The 17519-nt window shown below is 43.4% G+C and overlaps 1 protein-coding gene across 1 annotated transcript; it reads right to left on the bottom strand.

Annotated features, from left to right (window-relative positions):
* Positions 1 to 250: 250 nt before the first annotated feature.
* LOC139553923 (protein dispatched homolog 2-like) lies at positions 251 to 15857 on the bottom strand. The gene is made up of 8 exons (XM_071366706.1): positions 15267 to 15857; positions 7361 to 7783; positions 7241 to 7270; positions 6678 to 6801; positions 5976 to 6103; positions 5503 to 5621; positions 5162 to 5259; positions 251 to 4783 (listed from the first exon to the last, which is right to left on the bottom strand). Exons 1-8 carry the CDS (start codon positions 15356 to 15358, stop codon positions 1283 to 1285), a joined length of 4515 nt encoding a protein of 1504 aa, XP_071222807.1. The 5' UTR covers positions 15359 to 15857; the 3' UTR covers positions 251 to 1282.
* Positions 15858 to 17519: the final 1662 nt, after the last annotated feature.

Raw genomic sequence — 17519 nt, 5'->3', positions numbered from 1 at the left:
TTCAAAAGCTCATCCAAGATTTATGATCACTGAATCAGTTGTCAAAAGGAAACCCTTTCGGATGAGACAACTTCAAAATAACCCTGCTTGTAGGCACATTATACAATTCTTGTCAATTCTTCGCATTCATTTTTGCAGTCATTTCCATAATTAAACCCTTAATACATACATTATTCTGGGTTGTATTTTGAACCAAAAATACAACTCTGAAACCATTTTGCCACTATTGTAAAGGATAATCCCTTTCACATAAAACACATTTACATTTTATTCATGGAAAAACAACTGTTGCAAAGATTTGGCACATGCTGCACATTGTACACCATGATCCATATACTGCATGTGTTCTGTCAAGGCAAACATATATATTTAATCTGATGTTCCAGGAGGTGGTGAAATGTAGTGAAGGCTGCTCTGTGGATGTAGAACTACACTTGTTGATTACCCAGTCAAGCCTTAGTAGAGATCGTATTACTCTACAGATAACGCTGATTCTACATTTCTTTGAACTGTGCTGGGAAGCTGGTTATCTACAAGTCATGTTTAATGATGGAAGGAGCCACCAAGCTGGTAAAATCACCTTTGTCAGATTCAGGCCTGGCAATACATCAGTTGGTTTCGTGTACAAGACCTTCGTTCTTTCATTATCAAAGGATAAGGCTCACTATATACATCTGCAGCTCCCTACTGTAAGTGTATAACAGTGCTGTTCAGGTCCCCTAAATAATTCATACACACAGAGTTGTCTTAAGTCACCAAATTAATGTTACATTTCTTGGCATTGACTTTGTACAACAGCAATGAGTGTTGTACATTCTAACAGTGAAGTGGTTTACAAAATGTATTTGACATTACACACCATTTCTAATCTACTTGTAGTGATGTAACTTCCATCACCATGTTATGATAAAATGTCTTGTTTTGATGGTGGGTGTGGAATACATAGCCAATCGCATTGTGTTCAAACAAAAGAGCCCCTTCCCTCACATCTAAAATGTATTTTGAAATGATTGTAAAGTGTTCAAATTACATTATTGTCTAAGAATCTAACCAGACGATGGATATGGAGCAGGGTAGTACAGTCGAATAACAAAAAGGCCAGTGATTATCCACGTTCCAGTGTCTGTCCAGCTGTGAATTTTCCAAAATGTGTAAATCCATTACAAAGAATCTTATTCACAACGTAACATTCTGCAGTTTCTGACTGAAATAATCAAGCGGACAGATGATAAACTGAAAACTTCTGCATGCTTAGATTAGACATTATCTTTTGAAATCCGATTCAGCTTTTATCTTCCCTCTGCCCATCTCGTTTGATCCACACATCAGGCAAATCTGGTTTACTGTTTGGCAACATCACTGGTCCTTCACTCTGGCTCGTACGGCCCCTCCCACACCCCGGAGAGGCCGTCTCATACGTGGTCTCTCTCAGGGAGAGACGTAGGGTGTCTCTCTTTCCGTTAAGGTGTCCTGGTTGTGGTTCCAGTACTCCCTCTGCTTCAATAGAAGTCTGTTGGTTTGAGGGTCCAGGTTCAATGTCACTCAGGCAAGTCTCATTGGAATCCTCTAACCCGTCAAATGAACTCTGAGATGACAGTAGGCGTTTGTGAGGGTGACGCTTAAAGGTACTATTAGGGGCCTCGTCCTTTGAGAGGGATGGCTGGTAAATTGTTTCTATTGTTTGACTAATGATGGTGTCCTCCATGCTTGAGGAAGAGGACAGCGATACGTTCCAGTGCTTAATGCCAGCAGACTGTCCTCTGCACGTCTTGCACAAGAGCCTTTCCTTAGCCAGGTCACCTGGAGGAGCTACTACAGGCCCTAGGGTGTTTTCTTTGTATGGGGAAGAGGTCTGCAAAGCTGGGGGTGGGTGACAGCCTTTGTGGTGCCTCCCACAGAGCTCTTCACTACCTGCCTCAATGTTGCTCCTCTCCACATCCCTCCTGGGACTCAGCCCACCGAACTGGATGTCATCCGAGAGAACTGAGGGTCTGTTGGATAGCTTACTAGTACACGTGCTGTTCTCAAAGCTGTCACTCAGCTGACAGGCCAATGGCTGAAGCTCATACTGCTCAGGCTCCCTTCCGCCCCCTGCCTGTCGCTGTCTTTGACGCTGATGGTTCGGGTAAAGGTAATTACCCTCGTCTTTATTGAAATTCCTTCGAACTCTTGATCTTCCAAAAGCCCCGTTGGCTGCGCAGGTCGAGGACCTAGGTTCTGCTGCTGAGCAGGAGGGCAGACTTTCAGTCCCCGGTTCAGATGAACACGGCAACATTATTTTCCCACAGTTCTTTTGAGGACCGAAAAAGCAGCATAGGGATTGGAAAAAGAAAGTGGCAAATCCACATGCTACACATTTCACCAGAAATAAGAAAATCCCCAGCTTTCTGAACAACAAGGCAGTAGTAGGGAGCATGGCGATGCCCACACAACAGAAGGCCCCGGATCCTATTGCTACAGGACAGCTCATTCTTTTCAGAGAATGTGCAACTCTTCCAATTCTATCAGAGTGTGGAGCTGAATTATATGATATGCAGTAGTTGGCTAAAAAGTCGACAGACAGCCCAGCAGCAGCTGATATGAAGAGTGCCTCCACACCACTAAGCTGCCATTCTAGAAGGACCAGGAGGCCGATGGTGACAAAAACACTTCCTCCAACAGCAGCAGTGCCATAAATACTCAGTGGAATATTCCATGTGGTCAGAAGAAGCAATGCAAACGCTAGGGCTACAGAGAACCCAGTGACCACAAGGGTTTCTGAGCTTAGACATTGTTGCAAGTCAAATAGTGTCAACTGGCTCACGAACCATCCTTCCTTTAGTCCCAGTGGTGCGCCAGACATTTCACCATTAAACCATGACACAATATCATTATAGAAAAGGGTGGTGTGACTAAAGTTGTAGCTATAGCGGTGCGTAGTTCTAAATACCATTACCAGGGCTGCTATTCGACCATCTGCCTCAAAATGTAGGCCTCCAACCTCGGACACGTAGCCCTCTGCATGCCGCTCGGCCACCATCATGCTCAGGCATTGTTCAAAAACACCCGGTGGGTAAGGAAAGGGAATATCATTGCAGCAAAAATGGAAGGCATCCTCACTCTCTGAGCATCGTCGAATAGACACCCAGTGTACGAGTTGCTCGACAATACAGACGTTGTCTGTTGAGCCTTCGTTTTCAGATGATGATGATGATGGTAAATAAAAACTTTGGTTTTGAACTCTTCCACACAAGTCTCTCAACCACACCTGAGCCTCTGGGCTACTCATGTTAAACTCTGGATCCATAACTAAAGATCCATTGCTTTTTGGATCAAAGTGATTGCCGTTATCGGTTGGGATGACTCCCCATACAAGAGTCAATGTAATGAGCTTGTCCTCCCCGTTCACCAGCCGTTCAAACATGAATTGGTGGCGATATTCAGCGTCGTATCTTTCAAAGGGATGGCTAGAGCGGAATAACTGAGTTGCCCTGTTGTCTAAAGTGGGTAGTCTCATACCAGGGTCTACAACTGAGATGTATGTTCCTCCTGCGGCCAACACTGCGAACCAGCAGATCCAAATGTATCTGAACTTGACCACTCCACATGGGAGGATTTTCAGGAAAAGTAAATTGGAGGTGTCGGACAGTCCCCGCTTCAACCCTCGTAGCTTCTGACCCAAGGTGAAGAGGCAACGCTTTCGCGAGCTTGTGTCCCAGAACCCGCCAATACTTTTCGTGCAGCAAGGCTTCCATGCCTGTGCGGTAACAGAGGCTGAGGCAGGCACAGTGTAGCGCTCGCGTAATATGAGCGAGCTGGGCAGCCACGCAAGGGCGGAAAAAGTACAGATTAAGGAAGCTGTTCCCAGGTACACAGCAAAGCATCTGACTGCCGTGATGCTGCTCAGGAACCCCGAGAAGAACGTGGCACTAGAAGTCAGGCCTGATGCCAATATCAAATATCCGACCTCTTGGAGAACTCGATTGACTCTTATCTCTAGAGAAACGGGTGGATTCTGGGATAGTTGTAGATTCCAGAAATCAATGAAAGTGAAGGCGTGGTTAGAGCAACTACCAAACAGGATGAAAGCTGAAGCTAAGTTGAGAAAAGGGAAGAATGTCAGCTGAAAAACCACTTTGTAGAAGAAATAGGAAGTCAAGAGAGAACCCACAATTGCAACTAAAGACAGAGCTGATAGGAAAAGAGACTGCAAATAAAGGGCTATGGTGAGGAACAGTGAAACTACAGCCAGAACAGGGTAGATGGAGTCCCTAGCCAGGTAATACTTGAAAAGCTTTTGCTTGATGCCTAGGTCCATTCCTGTAATAGTAGTGTTCTTGTATGTAAGCTCACGACCTTCAAGGCTGTTCATGTATATCTCCATCAAGTGATCTCCTTTTTCCACCGGTAGAAACAGGAGGCTATATTTCAGTGACGGGACCTGATATTCTATTGTCTGTGGCCCTAGAAAGTCCTTATCAACCAGGTAATGCAATATCTGGAAAACGGCACGAGAGTGTTTGCACCGAGTCGGCACAGATGCACAGTTGCCTTGCGAGCCCCTCTCTGCACAATACGCCACCAGCCTCCCATCGTGGTAGTATGGGGCGCAATAGCGTAGTAGGCTCAGACTCTCTGACACTTGCACAGAGGTCAGGCTGAGACAGGATGAGGCATTGCTGAGAAGTGCCAGGTAGTTTCCCAGTGACCAACTTGGACAGCATCCTCCCCTGATTATGGCACCGTCCACTTCCAATCGGATATGTTGCTTGCAGAGATCTTGGAAGTGGGGTTGTGAACGAATCTGAAACATGGAGAAGAGAAGTTTGGCATTTACACACTTCTGTTGACTTATTCTCCCTCCACCTATGGCAAAATCAATGTAATTGATGTTCCATATATCTTTTTATTACAAGAGTAAATTGAAAGGGACAGATTTTATAGCAACTTTTCACATAACTTATTTTCATCTACCAGCTAATGGGGATCAATAACACCTTTTTTTGTTCTCTTTCAAATAAATATAAACGTTTTAAGATGTGTGCTATTAGTGCCTGCCAAGTTCTGTAGCCCAGAAAGGTATTTCATTTGTTTGAGTTGGCTCCCTGATTTTGTGGTCTGGTTGGTAATGGTGGATATATGGCAGATGGTCTGCTGATTTTGAAGATGCATGAAGACCTACCCTGGCCTGCTCCATCTCACACATGGAGTAGATCGCCTTCAGGCTCCAAAGACTGGCAGAGTTTCCAGAGCGGAACACAAGCTGGGCGTAGCGCTCTCCTGTGATGTCACAGATGGAGTCAAGAACATGGCACCCCTCAACAAAGACTGTCCTCAGTCTCCACTTACAAAAATGTATCTAGAGGGATTGCTTATGTTTTGCTCATAACTGAAAGTGAACACTGGAATGATGAAGTAGCTCGTGGATACCTAGATTTTTTTGATTGATACATTATGGGTATGTTTCCTGCTAAAGTTTTAGGAACATTGCTCTAGTAGCAGAGAGACATGTTAGTTGCCTACCTGGAGCGTCACAGAGGAATGTGTCTTGGGCCGAATCCCTGTCTAGCATTCTCTTAGACCGTTGCCTGGACGACTGTTCCTGGCTCCCACCGGCATCCCCTCCGCTACCGTCTCCATAGCTCAATAAAATAAACATGAACACAACACAATTATACATGAGACATCTATACAATTCATATCAATCACACAATAGCTAAATCAGCACCCCAAGCAACAATGGACATATGGACTCCCTATACAATTATCCAGCATTTAAAAATTGTAGCTATACTATATCATGTGCAAGTGTAACCCTGTTCCATCTCTATCGTGCCTCTGAACTGAAAGATGCCAAATTGTAGCCTGTTTTAGTGAGTAATTATAATCTGCGGCTGAGTGATCACAATGTCCCATGGTTCTACTCTGTTGTAGCAGCCATTTTGTGCAGGGCTCTCTGTGTGTGGTGGAGAGCTCCTCCGGTTTTAGCACAGTACCTCCCAGCTGTCTTGTCTTTGAGGTGTTGCGGTATCAGAGACAGTGTGTTTCCAGGCCCTGTGTTCTGCTGAAGCTTGGCCAAGGCGGACTGTCGCACCCCGATGTATGTTCCTCGAGGCTCAAACCCCTGCATTAAAAACATCAAAGTCAACGCAACAACATCTGACGACAGCCGGAGCAGGAAAACAATACTGAATTAATTTACATGAGAAATATGTACGCCTAATGCTGACTGTTTGGCCTACAGTAGGTGAATAAAGACTGATTAGATGCTAAGGTGTAGTGACATACTAGAATGGATGCTTTGAAAATTAAAATTGATAGTGACATTGTACATACAGTGTTGATTGATATAGCGTTGTCTTCAATATTCTTCAAGATGTTTTACCCTGGTCTCTGCCATGGTCATTACATGTTGATCGCCATGAGTTTAACTGTACACATTTATTACACACATGGTAATTCAATTTGTTTATGTAACTATTCTTGACTGTTCGTTATACCTGCAATTGCACTGATATGGTTACACTTGTATTTCTGAGCTGACAAGATGTCATTTTTTGAGAGATCTGCCGGGTCTACTTTATTTACGGCAGCTTTTCAAAGAGGCAAGGGACGAGCTAAAAAAAGGGGTTTACAGTAGCTTTCGGTTTGACAGGAAGTTGGCAGAGAACGCGACAGTGCTGCAGAGAGGCACTCACCATCAGCGGGTCAGAGAAGTCTGGCAGGGGACCAATCAACAGGCCGGCTAGGGAGCATCCCAGGAGGACTACTGCACATGCGACGAGCACCACCAGAGGATACTTCACTACCACCTGGGAGTAACTGTCAAGAAAATGCCACAGGAAAAGAGGATCTCAGTGACACTTATCTCTAATGGGCTTTGCATAGTAAAAGGACTGTACTGTGTGTCTCACTCGGTCGGTGTGCTAGGAAAGTCTCATGGTTCAAGTATTTTTCAGTTAAGTACACCATTTAACATTAAATTTCAAAACATTGGTCACCAGTACTCATATTTTGAGTTATGCAATGCTATTGTGAGCTTACGACCATGTTGTATAGATAAATACTTTTGAGCGTACGACCATGTTGTATAGCTTAATGAAATACAATTTTGAGCTTAGAACCATGTTGTATAGCTAAATGAAAGACTAAATATATTTTTTGTCCTATTTACTGCCATGCACTGTGCACATTAAGGATGCAATGGAAATTGTAGGTCATTTTGCTGTTACACAATCATGTTGTTGTCGTGGATACTGACTTTCTAGGGATCCAGTAGAGTCCATCATCCCTAAAATAGACAAATAATTCTGCGTCATTGACCTTTTAAAAAAAAAATGGCATGATAATTATGCTTGTGTACAGCATACAGACTACAGACCTGACTGTGACCACATGATGCTGTTTGGACTGGTGGGGGCCACCGCCGTCATGGGAACCGTGCAGCCAGTGGCAGCGGACAGCGTTGTGACAGGAAGGAACATGGGAGGGGCTGCAGCTGCGACCCGTCTTGACAGCGCTTGTCGAGCAGTCGGTGTGAGGAGGACCCACAGTGATTGGGTGCGACTCCAGACAGGCTTTGCCTTTGATTGGCTTGTGATGGCCACAACAGTGACATTGTCGGTGCTGCTGTGAATGGTAGGTGCATCCCTGGGAGACTTGGTGGTAGAGCTGGGAGGAGGTGGAGGAGGAGGGTCTGGGGAGGCTGCAACTGTCAGACTGGTCCCCTTCGGTTTGGATCCGAGTGGCCTGGGCCTCCGGGCACACACTGTCAGGAGGACACAGTGACACCTCCGGTATCTCACTGTGAAAAGACAGAGGGGGGAAAGTGTATTCATTTATAATCCCTACAGTGGCAGAGTTTGTCATTGTCAAATGTACACCATAATTTTCGATAATCAATGTTTCAGCTCAGCTGCTTCCCTGGCTGCAACAGTTTTACTAAGCCTTGAGTAGGTAAACCAAATGAATTGTGTAAGGGGTGACTTCCAAAGTATTGTTGCGTTGCTTGAAACCCAATTTGGCAAACCAAATTAATTAGGTAAGGAATGACATCTAAAGTATTGTTCCGTTGCTTGAAGGCCCAATTAGTCCAAGAGATGCTCCATCTGCCCTGCCTGCATTTCAGCATCCAAAAGAGAGTCCTGTTGATGGAGACTGCAGTGGATCTGATGAAGAATGACTCATGTTTATGGAAGAAGTGCATTGCACAGATGTTATGGGTTAAGTTATGTGCTTTTCTTCCTCGTGTTTTCTCTAAAGAACAGGACATAAACTATACACAATGAAACTCTGCTGACTATCAGTGAGAGAGAGAGAGCTGAATACGTTAAGCACTATTAGTAATTGCGTTAGGCCTAATGACAAGTAACGTTTCTAAATCGGAATCCCTATTTACTGAACTGTAACTAATATTGAATGCACGTTATTACAATACTCTATAGCAGGGGTATTCAACTCTGAACCTACGAGGTTCGGGGATGGCTCGTTTTCTGTTCTACCTGATAATTAATTGCACCCACCTCGTGTCCCAGGTCTAATTAGAGGGGAACAATGAAAACATGCAGTGAAACTGGCTTTGAGGTCCAGAGTTGAGTTTGAGAGCTCTATAGTATTACCGAATTAAACAAGGCAACAGTAAACATGTCATCCCCCAACGAATGATGCAGCGTCCCCTCTTGGGCCAATTGAGATATCGCATGTGACTAACAGATTTCAGTTAATTTCTATAGCTCCCGCCTTGGGCCAATCAGTGTAATTAAAAAAAAAATGCCGGATCTCGATGGCAAGACGCATCATTCACCCAAGTTTAGTCAAAATTGCATTTGACAAACGTACGGAAACATATCCACAGTCCCCTCCCCGATTTCATTGTGGGGGACAACCAGACATTTATGCACCAGTCTAATTTCAATCTGACTTCGGTTAGAGGGTCAAATGACGTTATGGGTTGTTTTTCCAGACCTGGTCGTCTGGGTGGACTGAGACGCCACTTCTTTGACCCCCATCACCTCATCACCAAGGCGACGGGGTAAGTAAACAGAGAGCAGTACTTGAGGGTTTTATTTGCATTTCCAACCACCGGGGAGAGATAGGTGGGCAGCAAATTCATCACAACTCGACTGTGTGCCATTGTGCATTTTCAAAATGTAGCTGTATTAATAATAAAAAAGTGTCTAAAGATGTATCGGTCGCTTAAAAGTGTGGAGTCAATTTCTCAAACCTACGTAGTGGTTCCACTCAAATCACCCCGTCAAGATGACCGTTTTGGCAGGGGGTTAGACAATATGTTGCTGTTGGGTGGCTGATGCGTCACCAGCTTGCTTCTGAACTTACTCAGGTGAAAGCATTATTTCTTTGCTGTCCAATTTAGAAGTTGCCATGTACCCCTCAGCTGACACATCACAAGCTGCACAGAGCACCGACGGCAGCATGATGGTGGGGGCTTCTGTGCTAGCAGCAGGTACTGCCCACTGCACTCCTTAGGACTGTGTTGCTGCAGTGGTAAACTCTGGTATTCACTGCTTCTCATTGACCACTTTTAATAGAACTAGGTCAATCTTGCATAGCTAGGCGATTAGTGGATCCAATTCATTATTGAACAGAGCAGTTACAAAAAATACCTCCAGCTAGGCGTTACGAGCCCCCTGCATGCAAGCTACGTATCAAACAACAATCGCCTGAGATATTGCCAATCTCTCAAATATGAATTGACATGGGAAACGTTCTATCAAAGGTTGATATGACATTTTATTTCAGTCTAAAGAGGGTGTTACTATGCCGATAGCCTGCTACATTGTATTCGTGTCATACTGTCGGCCAGTACCACCCTCGGTGGCACAGCGCTGTGCATTTTGCTAAACGTTGATATTACATCGTATTTGGGTCTAAAGGTGTTGATATGCTTACACTGCTGCTTTCATGTTTGGCCCCCGTACTACTACTGGTGGCCTGTTTAATGATTTTATGGAGATGGAATTAGCAAGCACGTTGTTCATGAGGGAACCATGTCAGTATTTGTCCTGTTTGAACCTCTTGGTTTCACATCATTTAACCACTCTCTTTGGTTTCACATCATTTAACCACTCTCTTTGGTTTCACATCATTTAACCACTCTCTTGGTTTCACATCATTTAACCACTCTCTTTGGTTTCACATCATTTAACCACTCTCTTTGGTTTCACATCATTTAACCACTCTCTTTGGTTTCACATCATTTAACCACTCTCTTTGGTTTCACAGCATTTAACCTCTCTTTGGTTTCACATCATTTAACCACTCTCTTTGGTTTCACATTTAACCACTCTTTTGGTATCACATCATTTAACCACTCGCCTAATTATTATGATGCATTTGGTACATGCAGAATTGAATATTGATTGTTGTGGTTGGTTTTTGTTGGCTACTGAGTAAGCAGGCAGCTGATGCATCATGGGGAAGTTTGACAAGGGTACCTGAGTGTCAGTGGTTGCATATCATCAGGGAGAGTGGGATATGCAACAACAACAAAAAACATCTGCAATTCACAAGTGTTTTAATACACACGTGTACATGTATGAAATAGGACAACATTTATTTTATTTTTTATCATTAGTCAAGACCAATAGGTAACAGCTCTATGCATTTGCAAAAAAAAAAAACAGGTTTGGAAAGGCATTGCATAGAGTTGTGCAAGAGATGCTACACTGACTACGGGATCTTTCAACTATTATCTCCAGCGTTGTCACTCCCTCCTCCTGTGTCAATAACAGGTGTCTCTCTGGCTTATCATTATGAAAAGGACAGAAAAGTATTTGTATGTGCCTTTTCTGACCAATATACTGAACAAAAATATAAACGCAATAATTTCGATGATTTTACTGAGTCACAGTTCATATAAGGAAATCAGTCAATTTTAAATAAATTCATTAGGCACTAATCTATGGATTTCACATGACTGGGCAGGGGCGCAGCCTATGTCCTCCCAGGCCCACCCATTTCGGCGCAAGGCCCACCCATTGGAGATCCAGGCCCAGCCAAACATAATTCAGTTTCCTCAGTTTCATCAGCTGTCCCGGTGGCTGGTCTCAGACGATCCCGCAGGTGAAGAAGACAGATGTGGAGGTCCTGGGCTGACGTGGTTACACGTGATCTGCAGTTGAGAGGCCAGTTGGACATACTGCCAAATTCTCTAAAACAGCGTTGAAGGCGGCTTATGGTAGAGAAATGAACGTTCAATTCTCTGGCAACAGCTCTGATGGACATTCCTGAAGTCATCATGCCAATTGCACGCTCCCTCAAAACTTGAGACATCTGTGGCATTGTGTTGTGTGACACAACTGCGCATTTTAAAGTGGCATTTTATTGTCCCCAGCATAAGGTGCACCTGTGTAATGATCATGCTGTTTAATCAGCTTCTTGATATGCCACACCTGTCTGGTGGATGGATTATCTTGGCAAAGGAGAAATGCTCACTAACAGGGACGTAAACAAATTTGTGCCCAACATTTGAGAGAAATAAGCTTTTTGTGCAAATGGAAAATTTCTGGGATCTTTTTTTTCAGCTTATGAAACATGGTACCAACACTTTACATGTTGCGTTTATATTTCTGTTCAGTGTAGTTTGTTTTTTTTCCATTATGAAACGCAAGCTTTCCATAGGGCAGACACATGGTCTATGATGCTCCTCTTTCCATATGACAGACACATGGTCTATGATGCTCCTCTTTCCATAGGGCAGACACATGGTCTATGATGCTCATCTTTCCATATGGCAGACACATGGTCTATGATGCTCATCTTTCCATAGGGCAGACACATGGTCTATGATGCTCCTCTTTCCATAGGGCAGACACATGGTCTATGATGCTCCTCTTTCCATAGGGCAGACACATGGTCTATGACGCTCCTCTTTCCATAGGGCAGACACATGGTCTATGATGCTCCTCTTTCCATAGGGCAGACACATGGTCTATGATGCTCATCTTTCCATAGGGCAGACACATGGTCTATGATGCTCCTCTTTCCATAGGGCAGACACATGGTCTATGATGCTCCTCTTTCCATAGGGCAGACACATGGTCTATGATGCTCCTCTTTCCATATGGCAGACACATGGTCTATGATGCTCATCTTTCCATATGGCAGACACAGGGTCTATGATGCTCATCTTTCCATAGGGCAGACACATGGTCTATGATGCTCATCTTTCCATAGGGCAGACACATGGTCTATGATGCTCATCTTTCCATATGGCAGACACATGGTCTATGATGCTCCTCTTTCCATATGGCAGACACATGGTCTATGATGCTCATCTTTCCATATGGCAGACACATGGTCTATGATGCTCATCTTTCCATATGGCAGACACAGGGTCTATGATGCTCATCTTTCCATAGGGCAGACACATGGTCTATGATGCTCATCTTTCCATATGGCAGACACAGGGTCTATGATGCTCATCTTTCCATAGGGCAGACACATGGTCTATGATGCTCATCTTTCCATAGGGCAGACACATGGTCTATGATGCTCATCTTTCCATAGGGCAGACACATGGTCTATGATGCTCATCTTTCCATATGGCAGACACAGGGTCTATGATGCTCATCTTTCCATAGGGCAGACACATGGTCTATGATGCTCATCTTTCCATAGGGCAGACACATGGTCTATGATGCTCCTCTTTCCATAGGGCAGACACATGGTCTATGATGCTCCTCTTTCCATAGGGCAGACACATGGTCTATGATGCTCCTCTTTCCATAGGGCAGACACATGGTCTATGATGCTCAGCTTTCTTGTCCTCGGTGACCTCTGTTTTTTTTTTTTACTGAAACACCCTCCCCCCTGAACATTAAGCGCTCTTAGAGCTCAGAGTACTTTTAAATCAACTTAAAGCAGAGTTGCCCAACTGGCGGCCAGCGGGGCCGGTCGTTTTGTTTGTGGCTGACCTAAAGGGATACTACGAGATTCTGGCAGTTAAGCTGCAGAGTTCCACTCATTGCATTAATGCTAGTTTAACATTAGCTTGCGAAACTAACTCTAAATTCCTTCATACTGCACACAGAAATATAAAAATGGTTCATCTGACAGAATCTCACATTATCCCTTTATTGACCTTCCTTTTCGTAACCTCCCAAGATGCACCTATAGCACACATCTCAACAAAAATACTTCTACATTTAGGGCCAGTTACCCAGACACAAATTAGGCCTGGTGCTGGACTGCAGGACTAGTTTTCATCTGTGTTGGAGAAACCGGACATTAGTATTATTCCCTGTTAATTGTGTTTATCCAATAGTTCCCTAATCCACAAGTCGAACCAATTCATCAGTATGTTGAGAGAATTATATGTATCTAACCATAGCTATTACATAAAGTACTGTAATACACTGCAGACCAAAAGTATGTGGACACCCTCTCGTCGAACATCTCATTCCAAAATTATGGGGTTTAATATAGAGTTGGTTCCCCCTTTCCTGCTATAACAGCCTCCACTCTTCTGGGAAGACTTTCCACTAGATGTTGGAACATTGCTGCGGGGACTAGCTTCCATTTGGCCACAAGAGCATTAGTGAGGTCGGGCACTGATGTTGGGCGATTAGGCCTAGCTTGCAGTCGGCATTCCAATTCATCCCAAAAGTGTTTGATGGGGTTGAGGTCAGAGCTCTGTGCAGGCCAGTCAAGTTCTTTCACACTGATCTCGACAAATCATTTCTCTATGGACCTCGCTTTGTGCACAGGGACATTGTCATGATGAAACAGGAAAAGGACTTCTCCACACTGTTGCTACAAAGTTGGAGTCTAGAATGTCATTGTACGCTGTAGCGTTAAGATTTTACTTCACTGGAACTAAGGGGCCTAGCCCGAACCATGAAAAACAGCCTCAGACTATTATTCCTCCTCCACCAAACTTGACAGTTGGCACTATGCATTCGGGCAGGTAGCGTTCTCCTGCCATCCGCCAAACCCAGATTAGTCCGTTGGACTGCCAGATGGTAAAGCGGGATTCATCACTTCAGAGAACGCATCTCCACTGCTCTATAGTCCAATGACAGCAAGCTTTTTTGTGTGTGCGGCTGCTTAGCCATGGAAACCCATTTCATGAAGCTCCAGACGAACAGTTATTGTGCTGACGTTGCTTTCAGAGTCAGTTTTGAACTCAGTAGTGAGTGTTGCAACCGAGGACAGACGATTTTTCAGTACTCGGCGGTCCTGTTCTGTGAGCTTGTGTGGCTTACCACTTTGCGGCTGAGCCGTTGTTGCTCCTAGACATTTCCACTTCACAATAACACCACTTACAGTTGAACGGGGAAGCAGGGCAGAAATTTGACAAACTGACTTGTTGGAAAGGTGGCATCTTATGACGGTACCACGTTGAAAGTCACTGAGCTCTTCATTAAGGCCATTCTACTGCCATTGTTTGTCTATGGAGATTGCATGGCTGTGTGCTCGATTTTATACACCTGTCAGCAACGGGTGTGGCTGAAATAGCCAAATCCACTCATTTGAAGGGGTTTCCACATACTTTTGTGTATATAGTGTATGTCCAATGTTGACAGCTAAACTAAAGCAGGGGCAATGTAGTGACTATTAGTTATCTATCAAACAACTGGCATGGTGGAGTTTTGCCCAGTGGATTTGTGGTTTCCCTTGAGCCGACCCTACGGTAGGCTATTGTGTCAGCAATGTCGTATGCATATCTGCATTATGCTGACTTGGGAGAGCACAGAGTGAGTGGGTGAGCTGAGGAATACCAGATATCTCTGGATCCTGGGAGATTGCCTATTGAAGTGAATGTTAGTTGTGGATTGGGTGAATTGACTGCCACACTCAACCTGTTATTGGACTATTACGTTTCAATTAAACATACTCTGGGGAGAGATTGGCTGCTATTGCAGAGCATTTGAGAACACATTTTACAAATACAAATCAATGTATTTCTCACCCACCAAAAACGAGTAAATGAAAGATGGACTTCTTCCTGTTTAGTCTGCTCTTGATTTACAATTAATGTAAGCAGTGGCACGTTTGTACATTATAATAAATACAATATTGAAGAATAGGACCCTGAGAAATCCATGAAATGTATTGCTTTGGTCATCAACTGCTTACAAACACAAAGAAAATTGATATTCATTGACAGACAGATTGATATAGCCTACACTGACATAACGGCAATAATGGCTGGACAAAGCACCAATACAAATGTATATTTAATGATGCAGAGGAATAATTTAACAGCCGACTAGACAAACACCGTGCTTTTTTTTTAGATGAACAGAGAACGAAAGGCTACGTACCTTTGAAATGTCTCCCTTGCAGGTCTTTCAGTTCTTGGCGAATCCATGACTATAGCGTCTGCGCGCTCATCGGTGATAGAGCAAGTATCCATTCTATCAGTTACTTTTCTCCTGTCGGAAATTTCCAACTGGGAAATTGAGTAAATTCAGCCTCGTGTTTACTACTTGGAATAGTAAGATCGGTTCTATTGTACAACGGCTAAAAAACGGATGGATGGATGTTTGAGTAACCCTATCTGCTAAAGCCTGGCTTGCTATTGGTCGACGTGGTGTGATGAGCTCTTCTGCTGTTGAGGAGAAGTTTAGATGACCGGGAATAGCACGGGCGCTGTTCAATTGAGGGTGGTGCTGGCCTAGACCGTATGACACGGATACAATGTATCTACGATACTGCCTGCATTGTTTTGATTCGTGCGTAGCCCGCTATTCAAAACAATATCTGTTACGTTTCTCTCTTCTTAATCTATTATTTACCTTTTTATATAGAAAGCTGACCGAATGCCATGAACCTGTAAGTCTGAATAATTTATTGTGAATAATACAGTATCAAATCAAATGACATTTTATTGGTAAGCATCTACATATTTAGCAGATGTTATTGCGGGTGTAGCGAAATGTTTTGTATTGTCACATAACTAGCCTATATAACGGGCAACTATCCTTTTAGATTAGATTGGCCGAAAAGCAGTAGTTAAATGATACCGTTTTGGTTAAAATACAAAACAGAAGACTAAATAACATACACTTATTTTTTGGTATTTATTATTGTGGCCTCAGAGGGTTAGATTTGGGAAATACTCTTAGTTTTGCTTCCAAATATAATTACAGACCTCCATTAATTAAAGTTTAGCTCCAGCTCATATTTGAGAGCCGTTACCTAATTTACCGTCACTGTAGCCATCAGGTGAGGCAGCTCTTCTGCTGATAAACACTCTTCTGTCCTTTTAATGCAGACAGAAAAGGCACCTGGGACCTGAGAGGGAGCGAGTCTGCTCCTCCTTCGGTTACTCTTCATAAAGACATCATGCAGGCTCCTCTGGTGAATGATCAGTGGCACGCCAGCTGGTTTGTGTCTACATATGAATCATAATGCAGACACATCGTCGTCATCACTGATCCCATTAGTGTAGGCTGGAGGAAAGATCAATGGTGCTTTTTTACACTCAGAGGCAACCATTGGAGAAATTGGTTGAAAATACCAACATATTATGCCACAGAGACACAGTCTGAAATCATCCTTTATCAACAACTTGTCTGTGTCAAAACATTTGATTTAGATGATCCAAGCAAGCAGTTCCTTTTCTAGAGAAACCATTACTTTTTTGTTAGCTAGCGATTTATAATTTTGACTAACATTTTAAATATGCCTACAGAGTAGCATATTATGTCAAGAACCCATTGATGTATCTCACATTTAGATGTACATGTTCCAAACGGTCCTTTTTTTTTATTTCGAGAAACAGTCAATTAGCTCCAAAGAAATTCTGAGGTTATTGACTTAATAACATTTGAAACATGGCATTTCGCTCTTAAGATAAATCTATGCAAGTTTGAGTAGTCTATATGACAAGATACTTAAGTAGGCCTACAGATACACAGTACTCAGAATTAGCTTCAATCTGCCCATTGCCATTGGATTTTCACATGACAGATTTAACACTGGGTTTAGCATCTATATTGTAAGCCAATGTTGTACTGTAGCTACTGTACATTCCGTCTGTAAATAAGCTGTGAGGGTTGATCATGAAGCGTTGAGGCTAATGCCGCTACATCCTCAGCCCGCCTATAGCTTTGTCTACTCTGGATTAAGGTTGGACCCGAAACGACACCCATGGTAATTTCCTGTGGCAGATTTCTTCTCAGTGAGTAGTGATGCGAGCGAAAATGTTTTATTTATGTCCTGGATACAGCTCAAGACAGAGCGGAAAGATTTCCCTAATAAGGGATACAAGAGGTTCCCAAAGGCAAGATGTTGCTTATGAACACGAGATAGGAAGATAAAGGGCCAGGAGTATTAAAAGGCATGCTATGAGAATTGTGAGGATGGTTCCCAAATGAGTTAACAAGGTATATTGTATATTTCAGTAAGGGAAGTGTGAACTGTGAACAATATTTCACAATGAATCATCACGTCTGACCTTCAGTCTAGGATAGAAAGTAATGGTTAATAATTCAACTGTTACATTTTTAATACCATTAGACCTATAGTTAGTTAAAGTAATTGCAAGCAGAACTGCAGGGCTTTCATCCAAG

The sequence above is a fragment of the Salvelinus alpinus genome, chromosome 25 (assembly GCF_045679555.1).
Source record: "Salvelinus alpinus chromosome 25, SLU_Salpinus.1, whole genome shotgun sequence".
NCBI classification, from domain to species: Eukaryota; Metazoa; Chordata; class Actinopteri; order Salmoniformes; family Salmonidae; genus Salvelinus; species Salvelinus alpinus.
Note: the sequence above shows the minus strand (reverse complement) of the source record. Positions and strands in the feature narration are given on the sequence as shown.

Excerpts from the sequence above, each read along its gene's own strand:
- LOC139553923 (XM_071366706.1), bottom strand. The coding sequence starts at position 15,358 with ATGGATACTTGCTCTATCACCGATGAGCGCGCAGACGCTATAGTCATG. Across the intron at positions 6,802-7,240 it reads CTCTACTGGATCCCTAGAAA|TTACTCCCAGGTGGTAGTGA; the intron begins GTCAGTATCCAC and ends TTTTCTTGACAG. Across the intron at positions 4,784-5,161 it reads GTGAGATGGAGCAGGCCAGG|ATTCGTTCACAACCCCACTT; the intron begins GTAGGTCTTCAT and ends TCCATGTTTCAG.